Here is a 16861-nt window from a genome sequence, read left to right on the forward strand (position 1 = left end):
CAGTAGTAGTTAGTAGTAGTCAGTAGTCAGAAGTGGTAAGTAGTAGTTAGTAGTCGTCAGTGGTCAGAAGTGGTCAGTAGTAGTTAGTAGTAGTCAGTAGTCAGAAGTGGTCAGTAGTCGTTAGTAGTAGTCAGTGGTCAGAAGTGGTCAGTAGTAGTTAGTAGTAGTCAGTGGTCAGAAGTGGTCAGTAGTAGTTAGTAGTAGTCAGTAGTCAGAAGTGGTCAGTAGTAGTTAGTAGTAGTCAGTAGTCAGAAGTGGTCAGTAGTAGTTAGTAGTAGTCAGTGGTCAGAAGTGGTCAGTAGTAGTTAGTAGTAGTCAGTGGTCAGTAGTGGTCAGAAGTAGTGGTCAGTAGTAGTTAGTAGTAGTCAATAGTCAGAAGTGGTCGGTAGTAGTTAGTAGTAGTCAGTGGTCAGTAGTGGTCAGAAGTAGTGGTCAGTAGTAGTTAGTAGTAGTCAGTGGTCAGAAGTGGTCAGTAGTAGTTAGTAGTAGTCAGTGGTTAGTATTGATCAGAAGTGGTCAGTAGTGGTTAGTATTGATCAGTAGTGGTCAGTAGTGGTCAGTGGTGGTCAGTATTGATCAGTAGTGGTCAGTGGTGGTCAGTATTGATCAGTAGTGGTCAGTGGTGGTCAGTAGTGGTCAGTGGTGGTCAGTATTGATCAGTAGTGGTCAGTGGTGGTCAGTATTGATCAGTAGTGGTCAGTGGTGGTCAGTATTGATCAGTAGTGGTCAGTGGTGGTCAGTATTGATCAGTAGTGGTCAGTGGTGGTCAGTGGTGGTCAGTATTGATCAGTAGTGGTCAGTGGTGGTCAGTAGTGGTCAGTATTGATCAGTAGTGGTCAGTGGTGGTCAGTATTGATCAGTAGTGGTCAGTGGTGGTCAGTGGTGGTCAGTATTGATCAGTAGTGGTCAGTGGTGGTCAGTAGTGGTCAGTATTGATCAGTAGTGGTCAGTGGTGGTCAGTAGTGGTCAGTATTGATCAGTAGTGGTCAGTGGTGGTCAGTGGTGGTCAGTATTGATCAGTAGTGGTCAGTGGTGGTCAGTAGTGGTTAGTATTGATCAGTGGTGGTAAGTATTGATCAGTAGTGGTCAGTGGTGGTCAGTGGTGGTCAGTATTGATCAGTAGTGATCAGTAGTGATCAGTAGTGGTCAGTGGTGGTCAGTAGTGGTCAGTGGTGGTCAGTAGTGGTCAGTGGTGGTCAGTATTGATCAGTGGTGGTCAGTAGTGGTCAGTGGTGGTCAGTAGTGGTCAGTGGTGGTCAGTGGTGGTCAGTGGTGGTCAGTGGTGGTCAGTGGTGGTCAGTGGTGGTCAGTAGTGGTCAGTAGTGGTCAGTGGTGGTCAGTAGTGGTCAGTGGTGGTCAGTAGTCGTCAGTGGTGGTCAGTGGTGGTCAGTGGTGGTCAGTGGTTGTCAGTAGTGGTCAGTGGTGGTCAGTGGTGGTCAGTGGTGGTCAGTGGTGGTCAGTAGTGGTCAGTGGTGGTCAGTGGTGGTCAGTGGTGGTCAGTGGTGGTCAGTGGTGGTCAGTGGTGGTCAGTAGTGGTCAGTGGTGGTCAGTGGTGGTCAGTGGTGGTCAGTGGTGGTCAGTAACCATGGTCTTACCAGTGGAGTTGGCACCAGGCCGGAGGGCGGCCTCTTCTTCTGGGGTTTGGCTCTGTCAGCTGTGGGGTGGCTCAGCTTCTCTGGCGCCACCTGCAGGACGTCAAAGGGATCTGGCTCCGGAGACGCCTGGCTGCGAGTACAAGTAACTTTTAATACTTTAAGTACATTAAACATAAGGATTGATACGTAAGGAGTGAATGTAGAAAACTCATTCTCTACATCCATGTGTCATGGTTTTTGGATGAACCTTCACTTAAAGCACTGAGAACATTATTATTCCAGAGGAATGATCCAAAATTAGACTTGAACTTAATTCCTCCAAGACAGAGCTGCTTTCTGTGTGTGTTTATTGTGTGTGTTTCTTTCTGTGTGTTTGTTTCTTTGTGTGCGTGTGTTTCTATGTGCGTCTCTTTCTGTCTGTTTGTGTGTGTGTGTGTGTGTGTGTGTGTGTGTGTGTGTGTGTGTGTGTGTGTGTGTGTGTGTGTGTGTGTGTGTGTGTGTGTGTGTGTGTGTTCAGGAAACAGGAAGTGTCCCTGGTGTGTTTACGATCGATCTGACTCAGGCCAGAGTTTCCACGGCGCCGTTAAAGGTCGGGCATCTTCCTGGCATCAACCTTTAGCGTCGCCACGGAAACAACTGGCACCAACCAAACTCTCTTTATGAGCCCAACTGACTTCCTGTGAGACCTCTGTTCTACGGTGTGTTATTTCTGGGGAGATGGAAGGGACTTTTATAGCTTTAAAACTATTAAAATATTATTTTTTCACAAAGTTTATAAAATATTTATATTCAGATTTCTTATATATATATATATATATATATATACACACATACATACATACATACATACAATATATGAAAATGTAAATTACAATAAATAAATCTGAAGGGAAATATATTCTATATATACTTTGTGAAACAAATAAAATGTTATAAAATATATAATAAACATAAAAATAACAATGAAATATATATATATATTTTTTTTCACACAAAATATAGAATATATTAATATTCTCAATGTAAATATATTTTGTGAAAATATAAATTTGAAACAAAACATTTTTTGGCAAAATATAAACTGCAAATAAAAAGACAAACTGTGGCGAGAAATTCCAATGTGATGAGTTTCTTTAAGAACCAAACAAATATCTCCTGGGTGAAGGTTTCTTATCTCATTTGGCTGTTTTTGTATATTTGGCTAATTGTGTTAATTTATGAGGCCATTGTTATATATTTAAATATATGTTTGGCTGTATTTATTTTGTTAAACTTCACCACAACAAGTTCCTCATACAGGACAATGTACTTGGAGTTAAACTCTGGTTCTGAACGGTTCTATGATTCAATAGAAGTCATAAAGTCATCACTTTGCACTCACGGGGGCAGGGCCTTGCTGGGTTTGTCGGGCGGGGCACTGGGCCTGGTGGCGGTAGGAAGCTTCAGTTTGACTGGAGGGTTGCTGCGCAGGTCTCTAACCTCCGGCTTCTCATCTGGAAAACAGAGTTATTTTAAAATACTGTAAAATATCAATATATTACAGTCTCTAAAGTCTAAATTATTACAATGATATTACAGAATTTAAGGAGATGGATTTTGGTGATTCTTTCATGAATTAAAACAAACTTTGTTAATTAAAAAATATCGAATAAATATATTTAAATAATATATTTTAATTAACAATTTCAAAATGTACGCAAAAACTTACAGGATTTGTAACAACAACAGACAGTGATTCACTAGGGGGATTAATGGAGAAACTACAAAATGCATTTTAGAACACACACACACACACACAGACACACACCTTTATTTTTTGTCGGACCACCCGACGCCTCAGTCTTCACTGAAAGAGGAAAGGATGAATAGAATGGGTTATTACCTCAGATGGGCTTCATGTGTAAAACAGGACTGACACAGCAGAGCAGAGGTCATCTGTAAAATTTGGTGATCTGAGATTTGGTAATCTGAGAGAGGGCTCTTTGCGGTGTAGGGTGCCCTTGAGCAAGGCATTAAAACATTCATTTGATTTAGGGAAGCTGTGAAGAGACTCAGACACATGGGGGGTTAAACACCAATTTAATTAATCTTTAAATATTTTTTAAATGATTACGGATAAAGAAAAATATAAAACGTGAATCTAAAATATACTCATTTAATCAATGTTAATGTATTTAAAAATAAAAGCCCATTGACAAGGGGGAGAAATAAAGAAGTATTACTTTTGGTATGAAAACCCAAATGCCCTTCATGTAAAAATGGATAGGGCCCAAATAAACAGGTTTTCTGGTTGAGCAGATCCATCTCGTCCCTCCTGGCACCGGCTCAGCTGGTCCAGGGGAACGAGGCCCAGAGGGAGATCTGGGGCCAGGGCCGTGAGTGGGACCAGGGGAATAGGCGCTTTATTCATTTCATTTAAATGATGGTGCCTCCAGTGAACTGCAGGAGCTGCCTCAGAGGTTTCGTCTGAATTAGTTCCCTGAGATGCAAAGTCAGAGGTTTGTTCCTGAGCAACGGGTGAAGCCGCTGAGTCATCTTTAAATATTTTTTTCATGATTTGAAAAAAAAAAGTGAATCTAATAATCAAATCTAATATTAACCTTTATTTATTATGAGATTAGGAAGTTCTGAGAGCGTCTACTGAACTACAAATAAAAGGAAGAGATTAGAACCGTGAGGAGACGACCTCCCACAGACAGTGATCTGGACCAGATGAGAACCATGAGGAACCTACCTACACGAGGAGAGCCATGAGGAACCTACCTACCCGAGGAGAACAATAAACACAACAGTGGAACCGGGATCTCAGAGCTCGATAGTATGATATGAGGATATGATATCTACATAGGTTGGTATGTAGCCACCACCTCTTACCTGGGCTCCTGGCGGCGTCCTGGCGAGGCGGTGGCTGGTTTGTCCATTCCATCTGAAACAGGAAGCAGAGCAGAGCAGCAGCTTCAGAACAAACAACGTCCATGCACACAACGTCCGCTCCGCTTCCACGGAGGGAGCTTTCAGAGACTCCGCTCAGCGAGCGTGAGGCACAGCAGCCCCTGAGTCATCGCTGCTTTCAGAGGCAACAACTACAGCCACTTGGTTCTAAAGTTAAAACCTTTTTCCAGCGGAAACAGGAAAGCCAAATGTCGGTTACACCAACTGAATCAAACAAGCTCAAGAGTCTGGGAAATAGAACTCTTAGCGAGAGACACGTCAAGAACCGAGTCAAACCTTCCATGACTACTAATAGTCCTCACTTTTAGTCTGAAACCTGTTTCTGTTCTGACTGGAGCTGATGATAGATCAGTACAACCTTGCAAAACAAGAGCTAAGCATTTCCATATTTGTATTTCTTAAGTGAAATTTAAAGACATTCCCTTGATAAAAATCAAAGTAAACAATACTGAACCTACGGTGTGTGCAAGTCCTACCTGGAATATAGGGAATGCTCATCTTCAGGGCGACTTACGTTCAGAACGTCCGTGCGAGGGACCACCATGACAAAGTTGTCGGGGAAAAAGCCGCGGTGTCCGTTGAGTTCTCCTTCCCACCAGCCTTCGTCTTCGGTTTCCTTTGGGGAGAAGATGAAACGCGTCAAATGAAGAACCTCAAAGACCCAAGACCACGGAGACATGGGGGTCGAAGCACAAGGCCTTGAAGGTCAGCCATCTCCTCAGATCTCTAAAAAACATTTTCTGGTCTTCCAACCTGATTTGAACACTTTTAATCGTATTTATCTTGTTTAAACTCATGTTGAAATGTACTTCAGTAGACCGTGTGCATCGTGTAACATATAAAGCCAAATGTACAGACCCATACAACAGGTTTGTCTGGTCAAGCAACAGTTGCATTCTTGACATTCTTGACAAGGCTACAGATTAGAAACATTAGAATTTACTACAGGGATTCTGGGAAATACGGACGACACAACAGCTATAATAAGGTATGATAAGGTACAATATGCTATAATAAGGTATGAGAAGGTATAATATGCTATAATAAGGTATGAGAAGGTATAATATGCTATAATAAGGTTGAATATGCTATAATAAGGTATAATAAGCTAAAATAAGGTATAATAAACTAAAATAAGCTATAATAAGGTATAGTAAGTATTATAAGGTGTAACAGGACCAGGACCCAAACCTTGCTGATCAGGGAGACGATGTCTCCTTTCCTGAGCTGCAACTCGTCCTCGGTCTGGGCGCTGTAGTCAAACATGACTTGGCAGCATTCTGTCCCTGAGATGACAACACACAGCAGCGGTCAGGGACACACAACACAGAGTTACACAACACAGGGACACACAACACAGGGTTACACAACACAGGGACACACAACACAGGGTTACACAACACAGGGACACACAACACAGGGACACACAACACAGAGTTATACAACACAGGGACACACAACACAGGGACACACAACACAGAGTTACACATTACAGGGACACACAACACAGGGTTACACAACACAGAGTTACACAACACAGGGACACACAACACAGAGTTACACAACACAGGGACACACAACACAGAGTTACACAACACAGGGACACACAACACAGGGACACACAACACAGAGTTACACAACACAGGGACACACAACACAGGGACACACAACACAGAGTTACACAACACAGGGACACACAACACAGAGATACACAACACAGAGTTACACAACACAGGGACACACAACACAGAGATACACAACACAGGGACACACAACACAGGGACACACAACACAGAGTTACACAACACAGGGACACACAACACAGAGTTACACAACACAGGGACACACAACACAGGGACACACAACACAGAGTTACACAACACAGAGTTACACAACACAGGGACACACAGCATGAGTTTACAATCTGTGATTCCCCGCATGACGTGTGCGTCACCATAACATTCCTCCAGCAGTTTGGGCTCAAGGGCAGGAATGAAGTTGAGTTGCCGACGTGGCGATGACCTGGACTGGCGCCGCTAACACTGGTGGTAACAACGACGCCTTCCCCTTCAGTCCCTGAGTTACTGGGTCTGTTAGTTAACCAGGATGCAGTATTTGTTACCACCCTGTACCACTTTTTACTAGTAATGCCGCGATAGGGAATGTGAAGCTGACGTCGCGTGGCTGGAACAATCCGCCACATTCGGGAGATCACTCGCATGGACTGTGGCTGCCGCTCGGCACGTTTGGGTAAAAAAACGCTTGGAACTCTCGTGCAGTGAAACACTGCCACAGAAAAATCTTGCCACCGTCCGGCGGTAAAACCCGGACCCTTCCTACTCAGTTTGTGTATGTTTCAGCAGCATCTCTATGCAACTGAAGGGAGGTGACCCTCCACAAATGGAGATCAGAGTCCATAGCAACCCATAGCAACCGTCAAACCTCACATTCCCTATACTGTAACTGATACTGACCGTCTGGATTTCCGTCCGGGGCTAATAAAGTGTTTTTTCTTAACTCATCTTGTTGTCTGGTTCACAAAATTGGGGGGGTGTTAATAGTGCCGCTAAATGAAAACTCATGAGGAAAGGGGAAGTGGAAGGTTTTTAATACCTGCGAGGCCAAATCAGCCGAGCAACAACCTCCTCAACTCACCACTCTCCAACTTGCTCCTCACGCTCGTTCTTTGAGGTTGTTTGTCCTGCGGAGAAACAAAATCCACATTCTCACAGGTGCGCCATGTGAAGCCGCCTCCAGAGACGCGGTTGCCGTGTCTGTAGCTTTACCTCCTTACTGAACACAGCGTCTGTGAGCTTGGGTCTGGCTCTGCCGTCGCTCATCTTGGCGTCTACAAGGGGGGAACAGGGGCTTTCAGCTGTGATTTGCGTCGAGCCTCGTTCTCACTCTACAGAAGGTTCAACAGCGGGGCTCACCTTTGGGAGCAACAAATATCTCTTTGACAAAGTTTGATGGAAACGCTCCCACTTTACCGCCTTTCAACCCCATCCACCATCCGTCTTCAATCTAGGACACAGAAGACAACAGGACAGAGGGAGAGAGGAGACATGTCAAAGTATTCATTTTATTCCACGTTCCTTGAAGCCCTGAGCAGCTGTACCATGTGACCAATCAGCAGAATCATAAATCAGAGTCAACTTTTCCCACATTCCGTCATTGCAGTTGTACTCCAACGCTCCAACCACCCCCGTGAACAAGTTGGACCGGTCCACGTCTACAACCATGAGGTTGTGCCGTGACCGTCTGACGACTCCTTCACAGCGAATCCAAACCAAAACGACCAAATCTCAGTCACTCCTTCGTTCGCGACTCTGTAACAGCAACGAGTCACAGTCTGAGCAAAAGAGCTGAGGCCCCCCCGGGTCCCGACTCCAGAACCCATCCTCCAACGAGGGACCCCTCCGTGAGGGACCCATCCTCCAACGAGGGACCCCTCCGTGAGGGACCCATCCTCCAACGAGGGACCCCTCCGTGAGGGACCCATCCTCCAACGAGGGACCCCTCCGTGAGGGACCCATCCTCCAACGAGGGACCCCTCCGTGAGGGACCCATCCTCCAACGAGGGACCCCTCCGTGAGGGACCCATCCTCCAACGAGGGACCCCTCCATCAGACACAAATTCAATTAATAATTTTACTTACTGAAAAACTGACGCCAAACACCACGGACTTGAATTCACTTCACTAATTATTTTCCGTTTGTGCGACTCCCGAGTCCTTTAACAGATCTCTGTCTCGCGTCTCCAACATCGGTCGTAACAGCTCCGCAGGTCCTGGTGTTTTTAGTGGTTCAGGGGAAGGTGGTGTCGCCGTGGGAACGATTCATCTTAAAAAGTGAAGCAAGGTTGGAAACAGTGGTCTTGAGAGCCATCAAACCGACGCCTGAGAAACAGATAGCAGAAATCTAGTGGGGCGGGGCAGGGTGGGGCGGGGCATGGCGGGGCAGGGTTGGGCGGGGCAGGGCGGGGCAGGGTGGGGCAGGGCGGGGCAGGGCGGGGCAGGGCGGGGCAGGGCGGGGCAGGGCGGGGCAGGGCGGGGCGGGAGATGAAAAGGTGAGAAGCTACTTCCACACCTCTCGGAGGATCGCCACGGTCTCCCCGACCACCAGCTCCAGCTCGTCTTGGTTGACGGGGCAGTAGGCGTAGGCCACCTCACACTTCCTGGACTGCTTCACCATCCTCGCTGAGAAGACAAATCAGAACCACGTCACAACAGAACCACGTCATAGCCACTTATTCTGTATACAATTAAACATGCAACTGTCACACCTCTAAACCTCCACCCGCCCTCCACTGGCCGCCCTCTGTTTATCTGAGAGAAATCATTTACAGAACAAACAATCTCCCAAGTAAACTTGTAGTACTGTAGTATTATTGTGTAATAATGTTTAGTACTACTGTGTATTACTGTAGTACTGTGAATTACTGTAGTATTACTGTGATACCACGTCAGAGCCATGTCAGCAAAGGAGGATCCAGATCAGAGCAACTGGACCCAGTTCTGATGGAGACAGAAGGTGGAGTGTACAGCGCTGGACCAGGGCAGAAAAGGTTCTGGACTGGGTTCTGCTGGAGGTCTGGAGAACATCTACAGCATCTTGTTTGTTTTAGTGTCCATCACTCTGTCTCCAGACGGAGTAATTGGGGTGTGGTCAGGGTGTGGTGGACGTTGTACAGATAAACACAGGTTTACTGTATTTACAGTAAACCTGTGTTTATCTGCCTGGTCGCGGAACTCAGTACTACTCCACAATAATACACAGTGCTACACTGATACACAGAACTACAATAACACAGTAGTACTACAGAAATTCACAGTACTACAGTAATACTTCACAATAATACACAGTAGTACTACAGTACTACAAGTGGTATTTGGGAGATTGATTGTTCAGTAATTTCTCTCCTATAGATGGAGGGTGGGTGGAGCTTTAGCAGTGTGACAGTTGCATGTTTAACTGTACATAGAATAAAGAAATAATGCTTCTCACCTATTTTAAAAACACGTTGCCGGTGCTGCACAGTAGAGCAGCATTTTGTGTGGAAAGCAACATTTTTATTGATTGGATCCGGTGACAGAGTTTTAAACAGGATCCTAAAATACACAATAGCTGTGTATTTATTTAAATTCTCCATTCAACTATCTTCATTCATGATTTTAATTCATTTTAATTCTATATCAAGTTTTTATTAAGTTATTTTTTATTTCTATTTTTCCTATTCAATTGATATATTTTAAATTTAATTACATCTCTATATATTTTTATTATTATTGTCATTTAAAATGTTACTTGTAAAAAATATGAATATTATATGTTGTCAATGAAATCATTTGAATGTAATATTTGTGAGGAATGCTGTGCAGAAACTGAAAGTAAGGAGGTTTTTAGGGGAGGAACGTACATTTCCTCAAGCTCCTGGGCTCCCGCTGGCCGCCTCCAATCAGGTCGACGGGCACTTCCTGTAAGAGAGCAAGGAAACACCTTTGACACTTTGCACACAAACAGGAGCACAGGCCCGAGCACCGGAAGCAAAGCAAACACGCAAAACAAGGTTTCGTGGGGTTTTTCAGGCTCATACGAGCGTAGTGAGCAGCTGCAGCAGAGGGCTTAGTTCCTCACTGAGGTACGAGTCACGTCGTGATGTCAGAGCCAGAGGTTAACCCTCTGTATAGATTATTATTTATTTTAAAGGGACTTGTGCAAGACTCACTTTCGGTGCCCGTGCACATGCATGTGTCTGTGGTGGTTGTAGTAACACTGGAATAAAACGATCCGCTCCGTTTGCCTTCAACATTCTGTTTCAGAAAACTTGCACTAAAACGAGCCGTTCATCTTTGCGGCCCTGATGCACGTCATCGCAGTCACTTCAGGAGGGTTAGAACCGCCCCCATCTGAGCAACTCCACCCGCGGCTGGAGCGCCACCGGCCCAGCTAGCATCCAAGCTAAGCGCTGATCATGTAGGCTGCAGGGACCAGCACAAATCTTTTAGAGAAAGAGGAATTAATAAGAACTGTCTGTGAAGAAACTGCAGCCGATGGAAATGTGAGTATTTAAAAAGTGATTCTGCGGCTGTGTGTGTGTGTGTCTGTCTGTCTGTCTGTCTGTCTGTCTGTCTGTCTGTCTCCCCACAGTAGGTTTCAGACAGGGTGGGTTTAGAGGCATGTTAGAATGGCTAGAAGGCATAATCTGAGTGGTATTTATAGCAAAAAAAAAAGATAATAATAAATCATAAAACATGTGTTCTGGGGACCTCTGACCGGACATTATCTTGGTGAAAGGAGCCCGGTCGGTCCCCATGAAGCTGTGTTTCTAGCGGCGTCACCCACCTTGACGAAGCTGGCGGGGAAGATGCCCCTCCTCCCCCCCAGCTCGCCATGCAGCCATCCCTCCTCCGTTGCCGTGGAGACGTTCTTCACCACATCCCCCGTGCAGATGCTCATCTCGTCCCCCATGGCGCCCTGGAAGTCCATCAGCACCAGGACCTCTGGGGGAGGGTGAGACCGCGGAACAATAAGACCCCTACGGCATAGGATGATGGTTTCCAAAGCTATGGCTCACGACCCCACCGGTAGGACACAGGGTGGTGTCAGCTGGGACACATTTTGAGAAAATTGTAATCATGAAATGCTATATTTCTACATCAGACGTCAGACGGCGACAGCAGTAAGCAATAAAGCAATAAAATGAGAGGGACGGTATCTCCAAAGGTTCTTAGAACCAAAACACCTTCTGTGACCGATTACGGTTTCCAGGGTTTTGCGAAACACAGCACGAGTTACGGTTTTCCGAGTTTCCTTTAAACGCGGCATCGAGTGGCTGGTGCACGAGGCTGGATGCCAATGACGTCCACGAGACCAAGCTCGGATTTTACTGCGTATGGCTTTGGACGACGTCACAAAGCTCCCCAAACGACTCAGATGAAGACCGTTACGACGCCGCAGCGGCTCCCTGGTCCGCCGTCTCCCGGTCGCTCGTCTCTCGGGGCAACCACCATGCGGTCTGAACAGCGCAGACGGACAGCAGGCTGGTATGACATCGGTTCGCGATGTCACAAAGCGCCTCGCTCCACAAACTAGCAGTACGGCAGCCTTCCTCAACGTCCGGTCAGTGTGCTCGGGGTTTTTGGCCAATTCCTGCTACGTATGTAGATATACGGTGTAGGGAGCAAACTTGAACCGGGAGGAGTCTGATACTTCCCGGTTCTCACGAGACCTCAACCGTGTCCGTGGGTTCAGCGGTTGTTGTGTTCCAGACACTTTCAGGCCAAAAAATGCCAAGGAGATGGAGCCAGTGGAGAATAATAATAAAAATCCTTAATAATAATAATAATAATAATAATAATAATAATAATAATAATAATAATAAAGCAGAGCATGGTGCCTTTTTGAACAGGTGCTGGTTACGCACGGTCACCTGTATTTACTGTACAGACCAGTCGTCATGGGAACGCCCTCTGGTGCAAACACCATGATGACTGATGATCAGCAGTTGATTAAATCTTGTCACAACTTCAGCTGATTTGCTTTTCCAGGCCTCAAACTAATCCAATTACGTTTCAATATTACAAATAATTTTTTTTCCCTGATCCTGTGTAATAACGACTTCAATAACCAGGACTATGCCAACAATTCATCCTCCGCATAGGATCACACCACACATATTACTCCAGATGTATTTGTATTATTTCTGTTCTGTGTTTGTGGCTTTTTACATTTGATTTTTTTCAATATTAACATTAATATTAATATTTTTAAAAATGATAATATAATAATAATATTTTTTTTAATAAAGGGAAACTAAATAAAACAATAAAAACAGCTGAATACACTAAAATTGCCAACAAAAATACAGAACAGAAAATGCCAAATACAGTACATTAAAAAATAACAAGTATAAACAATATTCAAAGCGTGATTGGCATTGGAATATAAACTATAAAGGTTGAATATGTACAAACTAAATTAATTAACAAACTAATTATTCATGTATAACTGTACTGTGTAGTCTACAGTGTTAGTACAGCGCTAAGTGATAGTACAGCGTTATGTGTTAGTACAGCGTTAGTACATTACATTACATTACATGACATTGATTTGACGCTTTTATCCAAAGCCACTTACAATTATTCAAACACTGACGGACGCAGCCATCAGGAGCAATGAGGGGTTAAGTGTCTTGCTCAAGGACACTACAGCATGCTAGCAGGAGGAGCCTGGGATCCAACCAGCAACCTTTAGATGACTAGACCACCAGCTCTACCTCCTGAGCTACCATCCCCTAGTACAGCGTTATGTGATAGTACAGCGTTAGTACAGCGTTATGTGTTAGTACAGCGTTATGTGATAGTACAGCGTTAGTACAGCGTTATGTGTTAGTACAGCGTTATGTGATAGTACAGCGTTAGTACAGCGTTATGTGTTAGTACAGCGTTATGTGATAGTACAGCGTTATGTGTTAGTACAGCGTTATGTGTTAGTACAGCGTTATGTGATAGTACAGCGTTAGTAGAGTGTCATTATGTGCTAGTAGAGTGTTAGTAGAGTGTTATGTGCTAGTAGAGTGTTAGTAGAGTGTTAGTAGAGTGTTAGTGGAGTGTCATTACGTGTTAGTACAGTGTTGTGTTAGTACAGTGTCATTATGTGCTAGTAGAGTGTTAGTAGATGTTATGTGCTAGTAGAGTGTTAGTACAGTGTTAGTAGAGTGCCATTATGTGCTAGTAGAGTGTTAGTAGAGTGTTAGTAGAGTGTCATTATGTGTGAGTAGAGTGTTAGTAGAGTGCTAGTAGAGTGTCATTATATGTTAGTACAGTGTTAGTAGAGTGCCATTATGTGCTAGTAGAGTGTTAGTAGAGTGTTAGTAGAGTGTCATTATGTGTGAGTAGAGTGTTAGTAGAGTGCTAGTAGAGTGTCATTATATGCTAGTAGAGTGTTAGTAGGGTGCCATTATGTACTAGTAGAGTGTTAGTAGAGTGTTAGTAGAGTGCTAGTAGAGTGCTAGTAGAGTGCTAGTAGAGTGCTAGTAGAGTGTCATTATATGTTAGTACAGTGTTAGTAGAGTGCCATTATGTGCTAGTAGAGTGTTAGTAGAGTGTTAGTAGAGTGTCATTATGTGTGAGTAGAGTGTTAGTAGAGTGCTAGTAGAGTGTCATTATATGCTAGTAGAGTGTTAGTAGGGTGCCATTATGTACTAGTAGAGTGTTAGTAGAGTGTTAGTAGAGTGCTAGTAGAGTGCTAGTAGAGTGTTAGTAGAGTGCTAGTAGAGTGCTAGTAGAGTGTCGGTATGTGCTAGTAGAGTGCTAGTAGAGTAAAACACAGAGGTCATGGGGTAAGAGCCTCCTTCGGCGTCTCTGTCTGGGTTCAAAGTTCAACTCACCCATGATTCCTTTGGGAAGAAAAAACCTTTGAGGGTTAAATTCCCTTCAACAAAGAAGCTCCAACAACAAACGACCACGTTGCTCAAGACACACGGCAGCAGAGGCTCTTCTCCTTCTCTTCTACTCCTCTTCTACTCCTCTTCTACTTCTCTTCTTCTACTTCACCTCTTTTCTCTTTCTCTTCTACTTCCTCTTCTCTTCTTCTCATTTCTACTTCCTCCTTGTCACCAGACGCTCAGTGGGGGTGGAGAAGCTTTTCCTTTTCCCAGGGCAAAGTGCAGGAGGGGAGGAGGAGTGGTGGAGGAGGAGTGGAGTGGAGGGGTGGAGTGGTGGAGGAGGAGTGGAGTGGAGGGGTGGAGTGGTGGAGGAGGAGTGGAGGGGAGGGGTGGAGTGGTGGAGGTGGAGTGGAGTGGAGGGGTGGAGTGGTGGAGGAGGAGTGGAGGGGAGGGGTGGAGTGGTGGAGGAGGAGTGGAGTGGAGGGGTGGAGTGGTGGAGGAGGAGTGGAGTGGAGGGGTGGAGTGGTGGAGGAGGAGTGGAGTGGAGGGGTGGAGTCTGAAGAGACGGAGGGAGGAAAAAGTAGAACAGGTGAGACTGGTTGATAATGACAGGTCTGGACGTGTTGACAGACGATAAAAGTAAAAAACAACAACAACAACAACAACAACAACAACAACAACAACAACAACAACAACAACAGGGTCATATACAAGAGCAAACGATAAACAACCAACAGTAACAATTTGGTGATGTTCAATAAACCAAATGATAAATAAATATGAACCTGAAAATTAACAAAATAAATATTAATAAACAAAACTAATTTACTAGAAAAAAGTGAAATCAGAGCTGCAGAAATAAATAAATACAAACAACATTTTATGTGCTGCTTTGTGAAAAAACGAAATGAGGATTTTTATTTTTTATTTCTTTTTATTATTACACTGTGAACTGGTCCTGAGTGGATTCAGAAAACACTTCTGCAAACACAGACCTTGTTCTATTCCAAGGCCTCAGACCTGATCTCATAGTAGCCTCTGTCTCTGTGTGTGTCAACGATAAGATGAGCACACAACATGATGTTTTAGTTTCTGAATGCACTTGGAACAAACATAAATCAGATTTCCCATCATCAGACCAAAGCAAAGCCCCACACCCAAGCACCACGCCCAAGCACCACGCCCAAGCACCGCCTCCTACCTGCTCCTGGTAATCAGTGCAGAAGGACAACACCTGCCATTGAGCAACATTTATAGTTTTCAGATTCATTGATTTATTATTTAACGATTTCATTGCTTGTGCTCAAGCATGACACCGGGCTGGTATATAAGATACATTTATTCTTCATCTTTATTCATATTTTGTGTGATTGAATAACCATTCTGTGTCCCCTCGGCTCCTGGCCTGAGGCAGCTGCCTCTGCTTGCACAGCAGAGGCAGCGCTGGCTGCGGGCACGGCTGGCTGCGGGCACGGCTGGCTGCGGGCACGGCTGGCTGCCACCGCGCCCGGGGAACATTGGTCACCATTGCAATGACCACTTAAAGGGCGACTTTCACAATGTTTTGGGACACATTTATTAAGTAAATAAACGAGTGGATTTTTCCTTCCTTTCGTGTGTGTTTGTGTATTTGCACACAGCTATAGGCGGCGTTTCCTGGTTATTTATAGAAGGCGGTCGTCTGAAAACCTGCCCAGCGATGTGTCGAAATGTTCCAAAGAAAACAAAGCTTTTAAAGGGCACGTTCGCAAACAGTCCAACCAGTGTATTTTGGAATGATTATATGATAATTGACCTGTAAAAACCGTCCCTCTTAAAAGACAAGTTCACCACGTTTGACCCCTGCAGGTCTATTACTATTAAAAGTTTGGTTTTCATCGAAACGTGACACTCTGCCGCAGCTTCTCACTGGGCTTCAGTGCAGTCCAATGGGGCAAACAATTAAGTCCCGATAAATCTGTTAACATACAGTATGTTATACAAAAAAAAACAATGGTGCATTTTTCCTCATGATTTGGCTACATGCCAAAGCTAACGTAAGGCATAGGAAACAGGAGGTTGTATCGCTTAAACATTTAAGCCTTCAAATCCTGTCAAAAGTCGTTTTGGAAAACAGGAAACTCACATTATTTGTGTCTGTGTTACAGCCAGGTCAACGCTACATCCAGAGCCTAACGTTAGATACATCAGTTGACAATAGGAAGCAACACAACATCCGGTTTCTAGTCCCTTACTTCCTCTTTCTATTCTCTTACGTCCTGTTTCTAGTCCCTTACTTCCTCTTTCTATTCTCTTACGTCCTGTTTCTAGTCCCTTACTTCCTGTTTCTATTCTCATACATCCTGTTTCTAGTCCCTTACTTCCTGTTTCTAGTCTCTTACGTCCTGTTTCTCATCCCTTACTTCCTGTTTCTAGTCTCTTCCTTCCTGTTTCTGGTCCCTTACTTCTTGTTTCTAGTCCCTTACTTCCTGGTTCTAGTCTCTTACATCATGTTTCTAGTCCCTTACTTCCTGTTTCTAGTCTCTTACGTCCTGTTTAAATGGACTGAACTCTGCTGCAGTTGTCAAAAAGGCTCAGCAGTGACTTTACTTGCTCAGAACACTGAGGAAGGCCCATCCGTCTGCAAAACTGCTGAGTCTTTCTACCGCTGTTTGCTACGAAGCTTACTGACTGACTGACTGACTGACTGACTGACTGACTGACTGACTGACTGACTGACTGACTGACTGACTGTTTGGTTTGGGAACTGTTCAGCAGCTGACAGGGCAGCGCTCCAGAGGTCCATGAAAACTGCCCAGGGTAGGGTTGGTCTCCCCCTGCCGCCCCTGGAGGACATTGACCAGTCCAGATGCTGCAGCAGGACCTGTAAGAGGGTGAAGGACATGACACGCCCTTGTCACCACGTGCTGAGTCTGCCGCCCTCAGG

General features: G+C 44.7%; 1 protein-coding gene across 1 annotated transcript in view; it reads right to left on the reverse strand.

Moving 5' to 3' along the window:
* Positions 1 to 14110, reverse strand: part of sh3d21 (SH3 domain containing 21) — a 22036-nt gene extending 7926 nt beyond the window's left edge. Inside the window, exons 1-13 of the mRNA XM_080005228.1 lie at positions 13939 to 14110; positions 10893 to 11050; positions 9967 to 10024; positions 8637 to 8746; positions 7481 to 7571; positions 7334 to 7395; positions 7203 to 7248; positions 5739 to 5833; positions 5062 to 5163; positions 4470 to 4521; positions 3403 to 3441; positions 2977 to 3088; positions 1596 to 1725 (exon numbers count right to left, since the gene is read on the reverse strand). Coding sequence (XP_079861354.1) covers positions 1596 to 1725; positions 2977 to 3088; positions 3403 to 3441; positions 4470 to 4521; positions 5062 to 5163; positions 5739 to 5833; positions 7203 to 7248; positions 7334 to 7395; positions 7481 to 7571; positions 8637 to 8746; positions 9967 to 10024; positions 10893 to 11050; positions 13939 to 13942 — 1059 coding nt within the window. The 5' untranslated portion in view covers positions 13943 to 14110. The remainder of the gene's footprint in view (positions 1 to 1595; positions 1726 to 2976; positions 3089 to 3402; positions 3442 to 4469; positions 4522 to 5061; positions 5164 to 5738; positions 5834 to 7202; positions 7249 to 7333; positions 7396 to 7480; positions 7572 to 8636; positions 8747 to 9966; positions 10025 to 10892; positions 11051 to 13938) is intronic.
* Between the last annotated feature and the right edge of the window lie 2751 nt (positions 14111 to 16861).

The sequence above is a fragment of the Zeus faber genome (genome assembly GCF_960531495.2).
Source record: "Zeus faber genome assembly, chromosome: 8".
Lineage (NCBI taxonomy): Eukaryota > Metazoa > Chordata > Actinopteri > Zeiformes > Zeidae > Zeus > Zeus faber.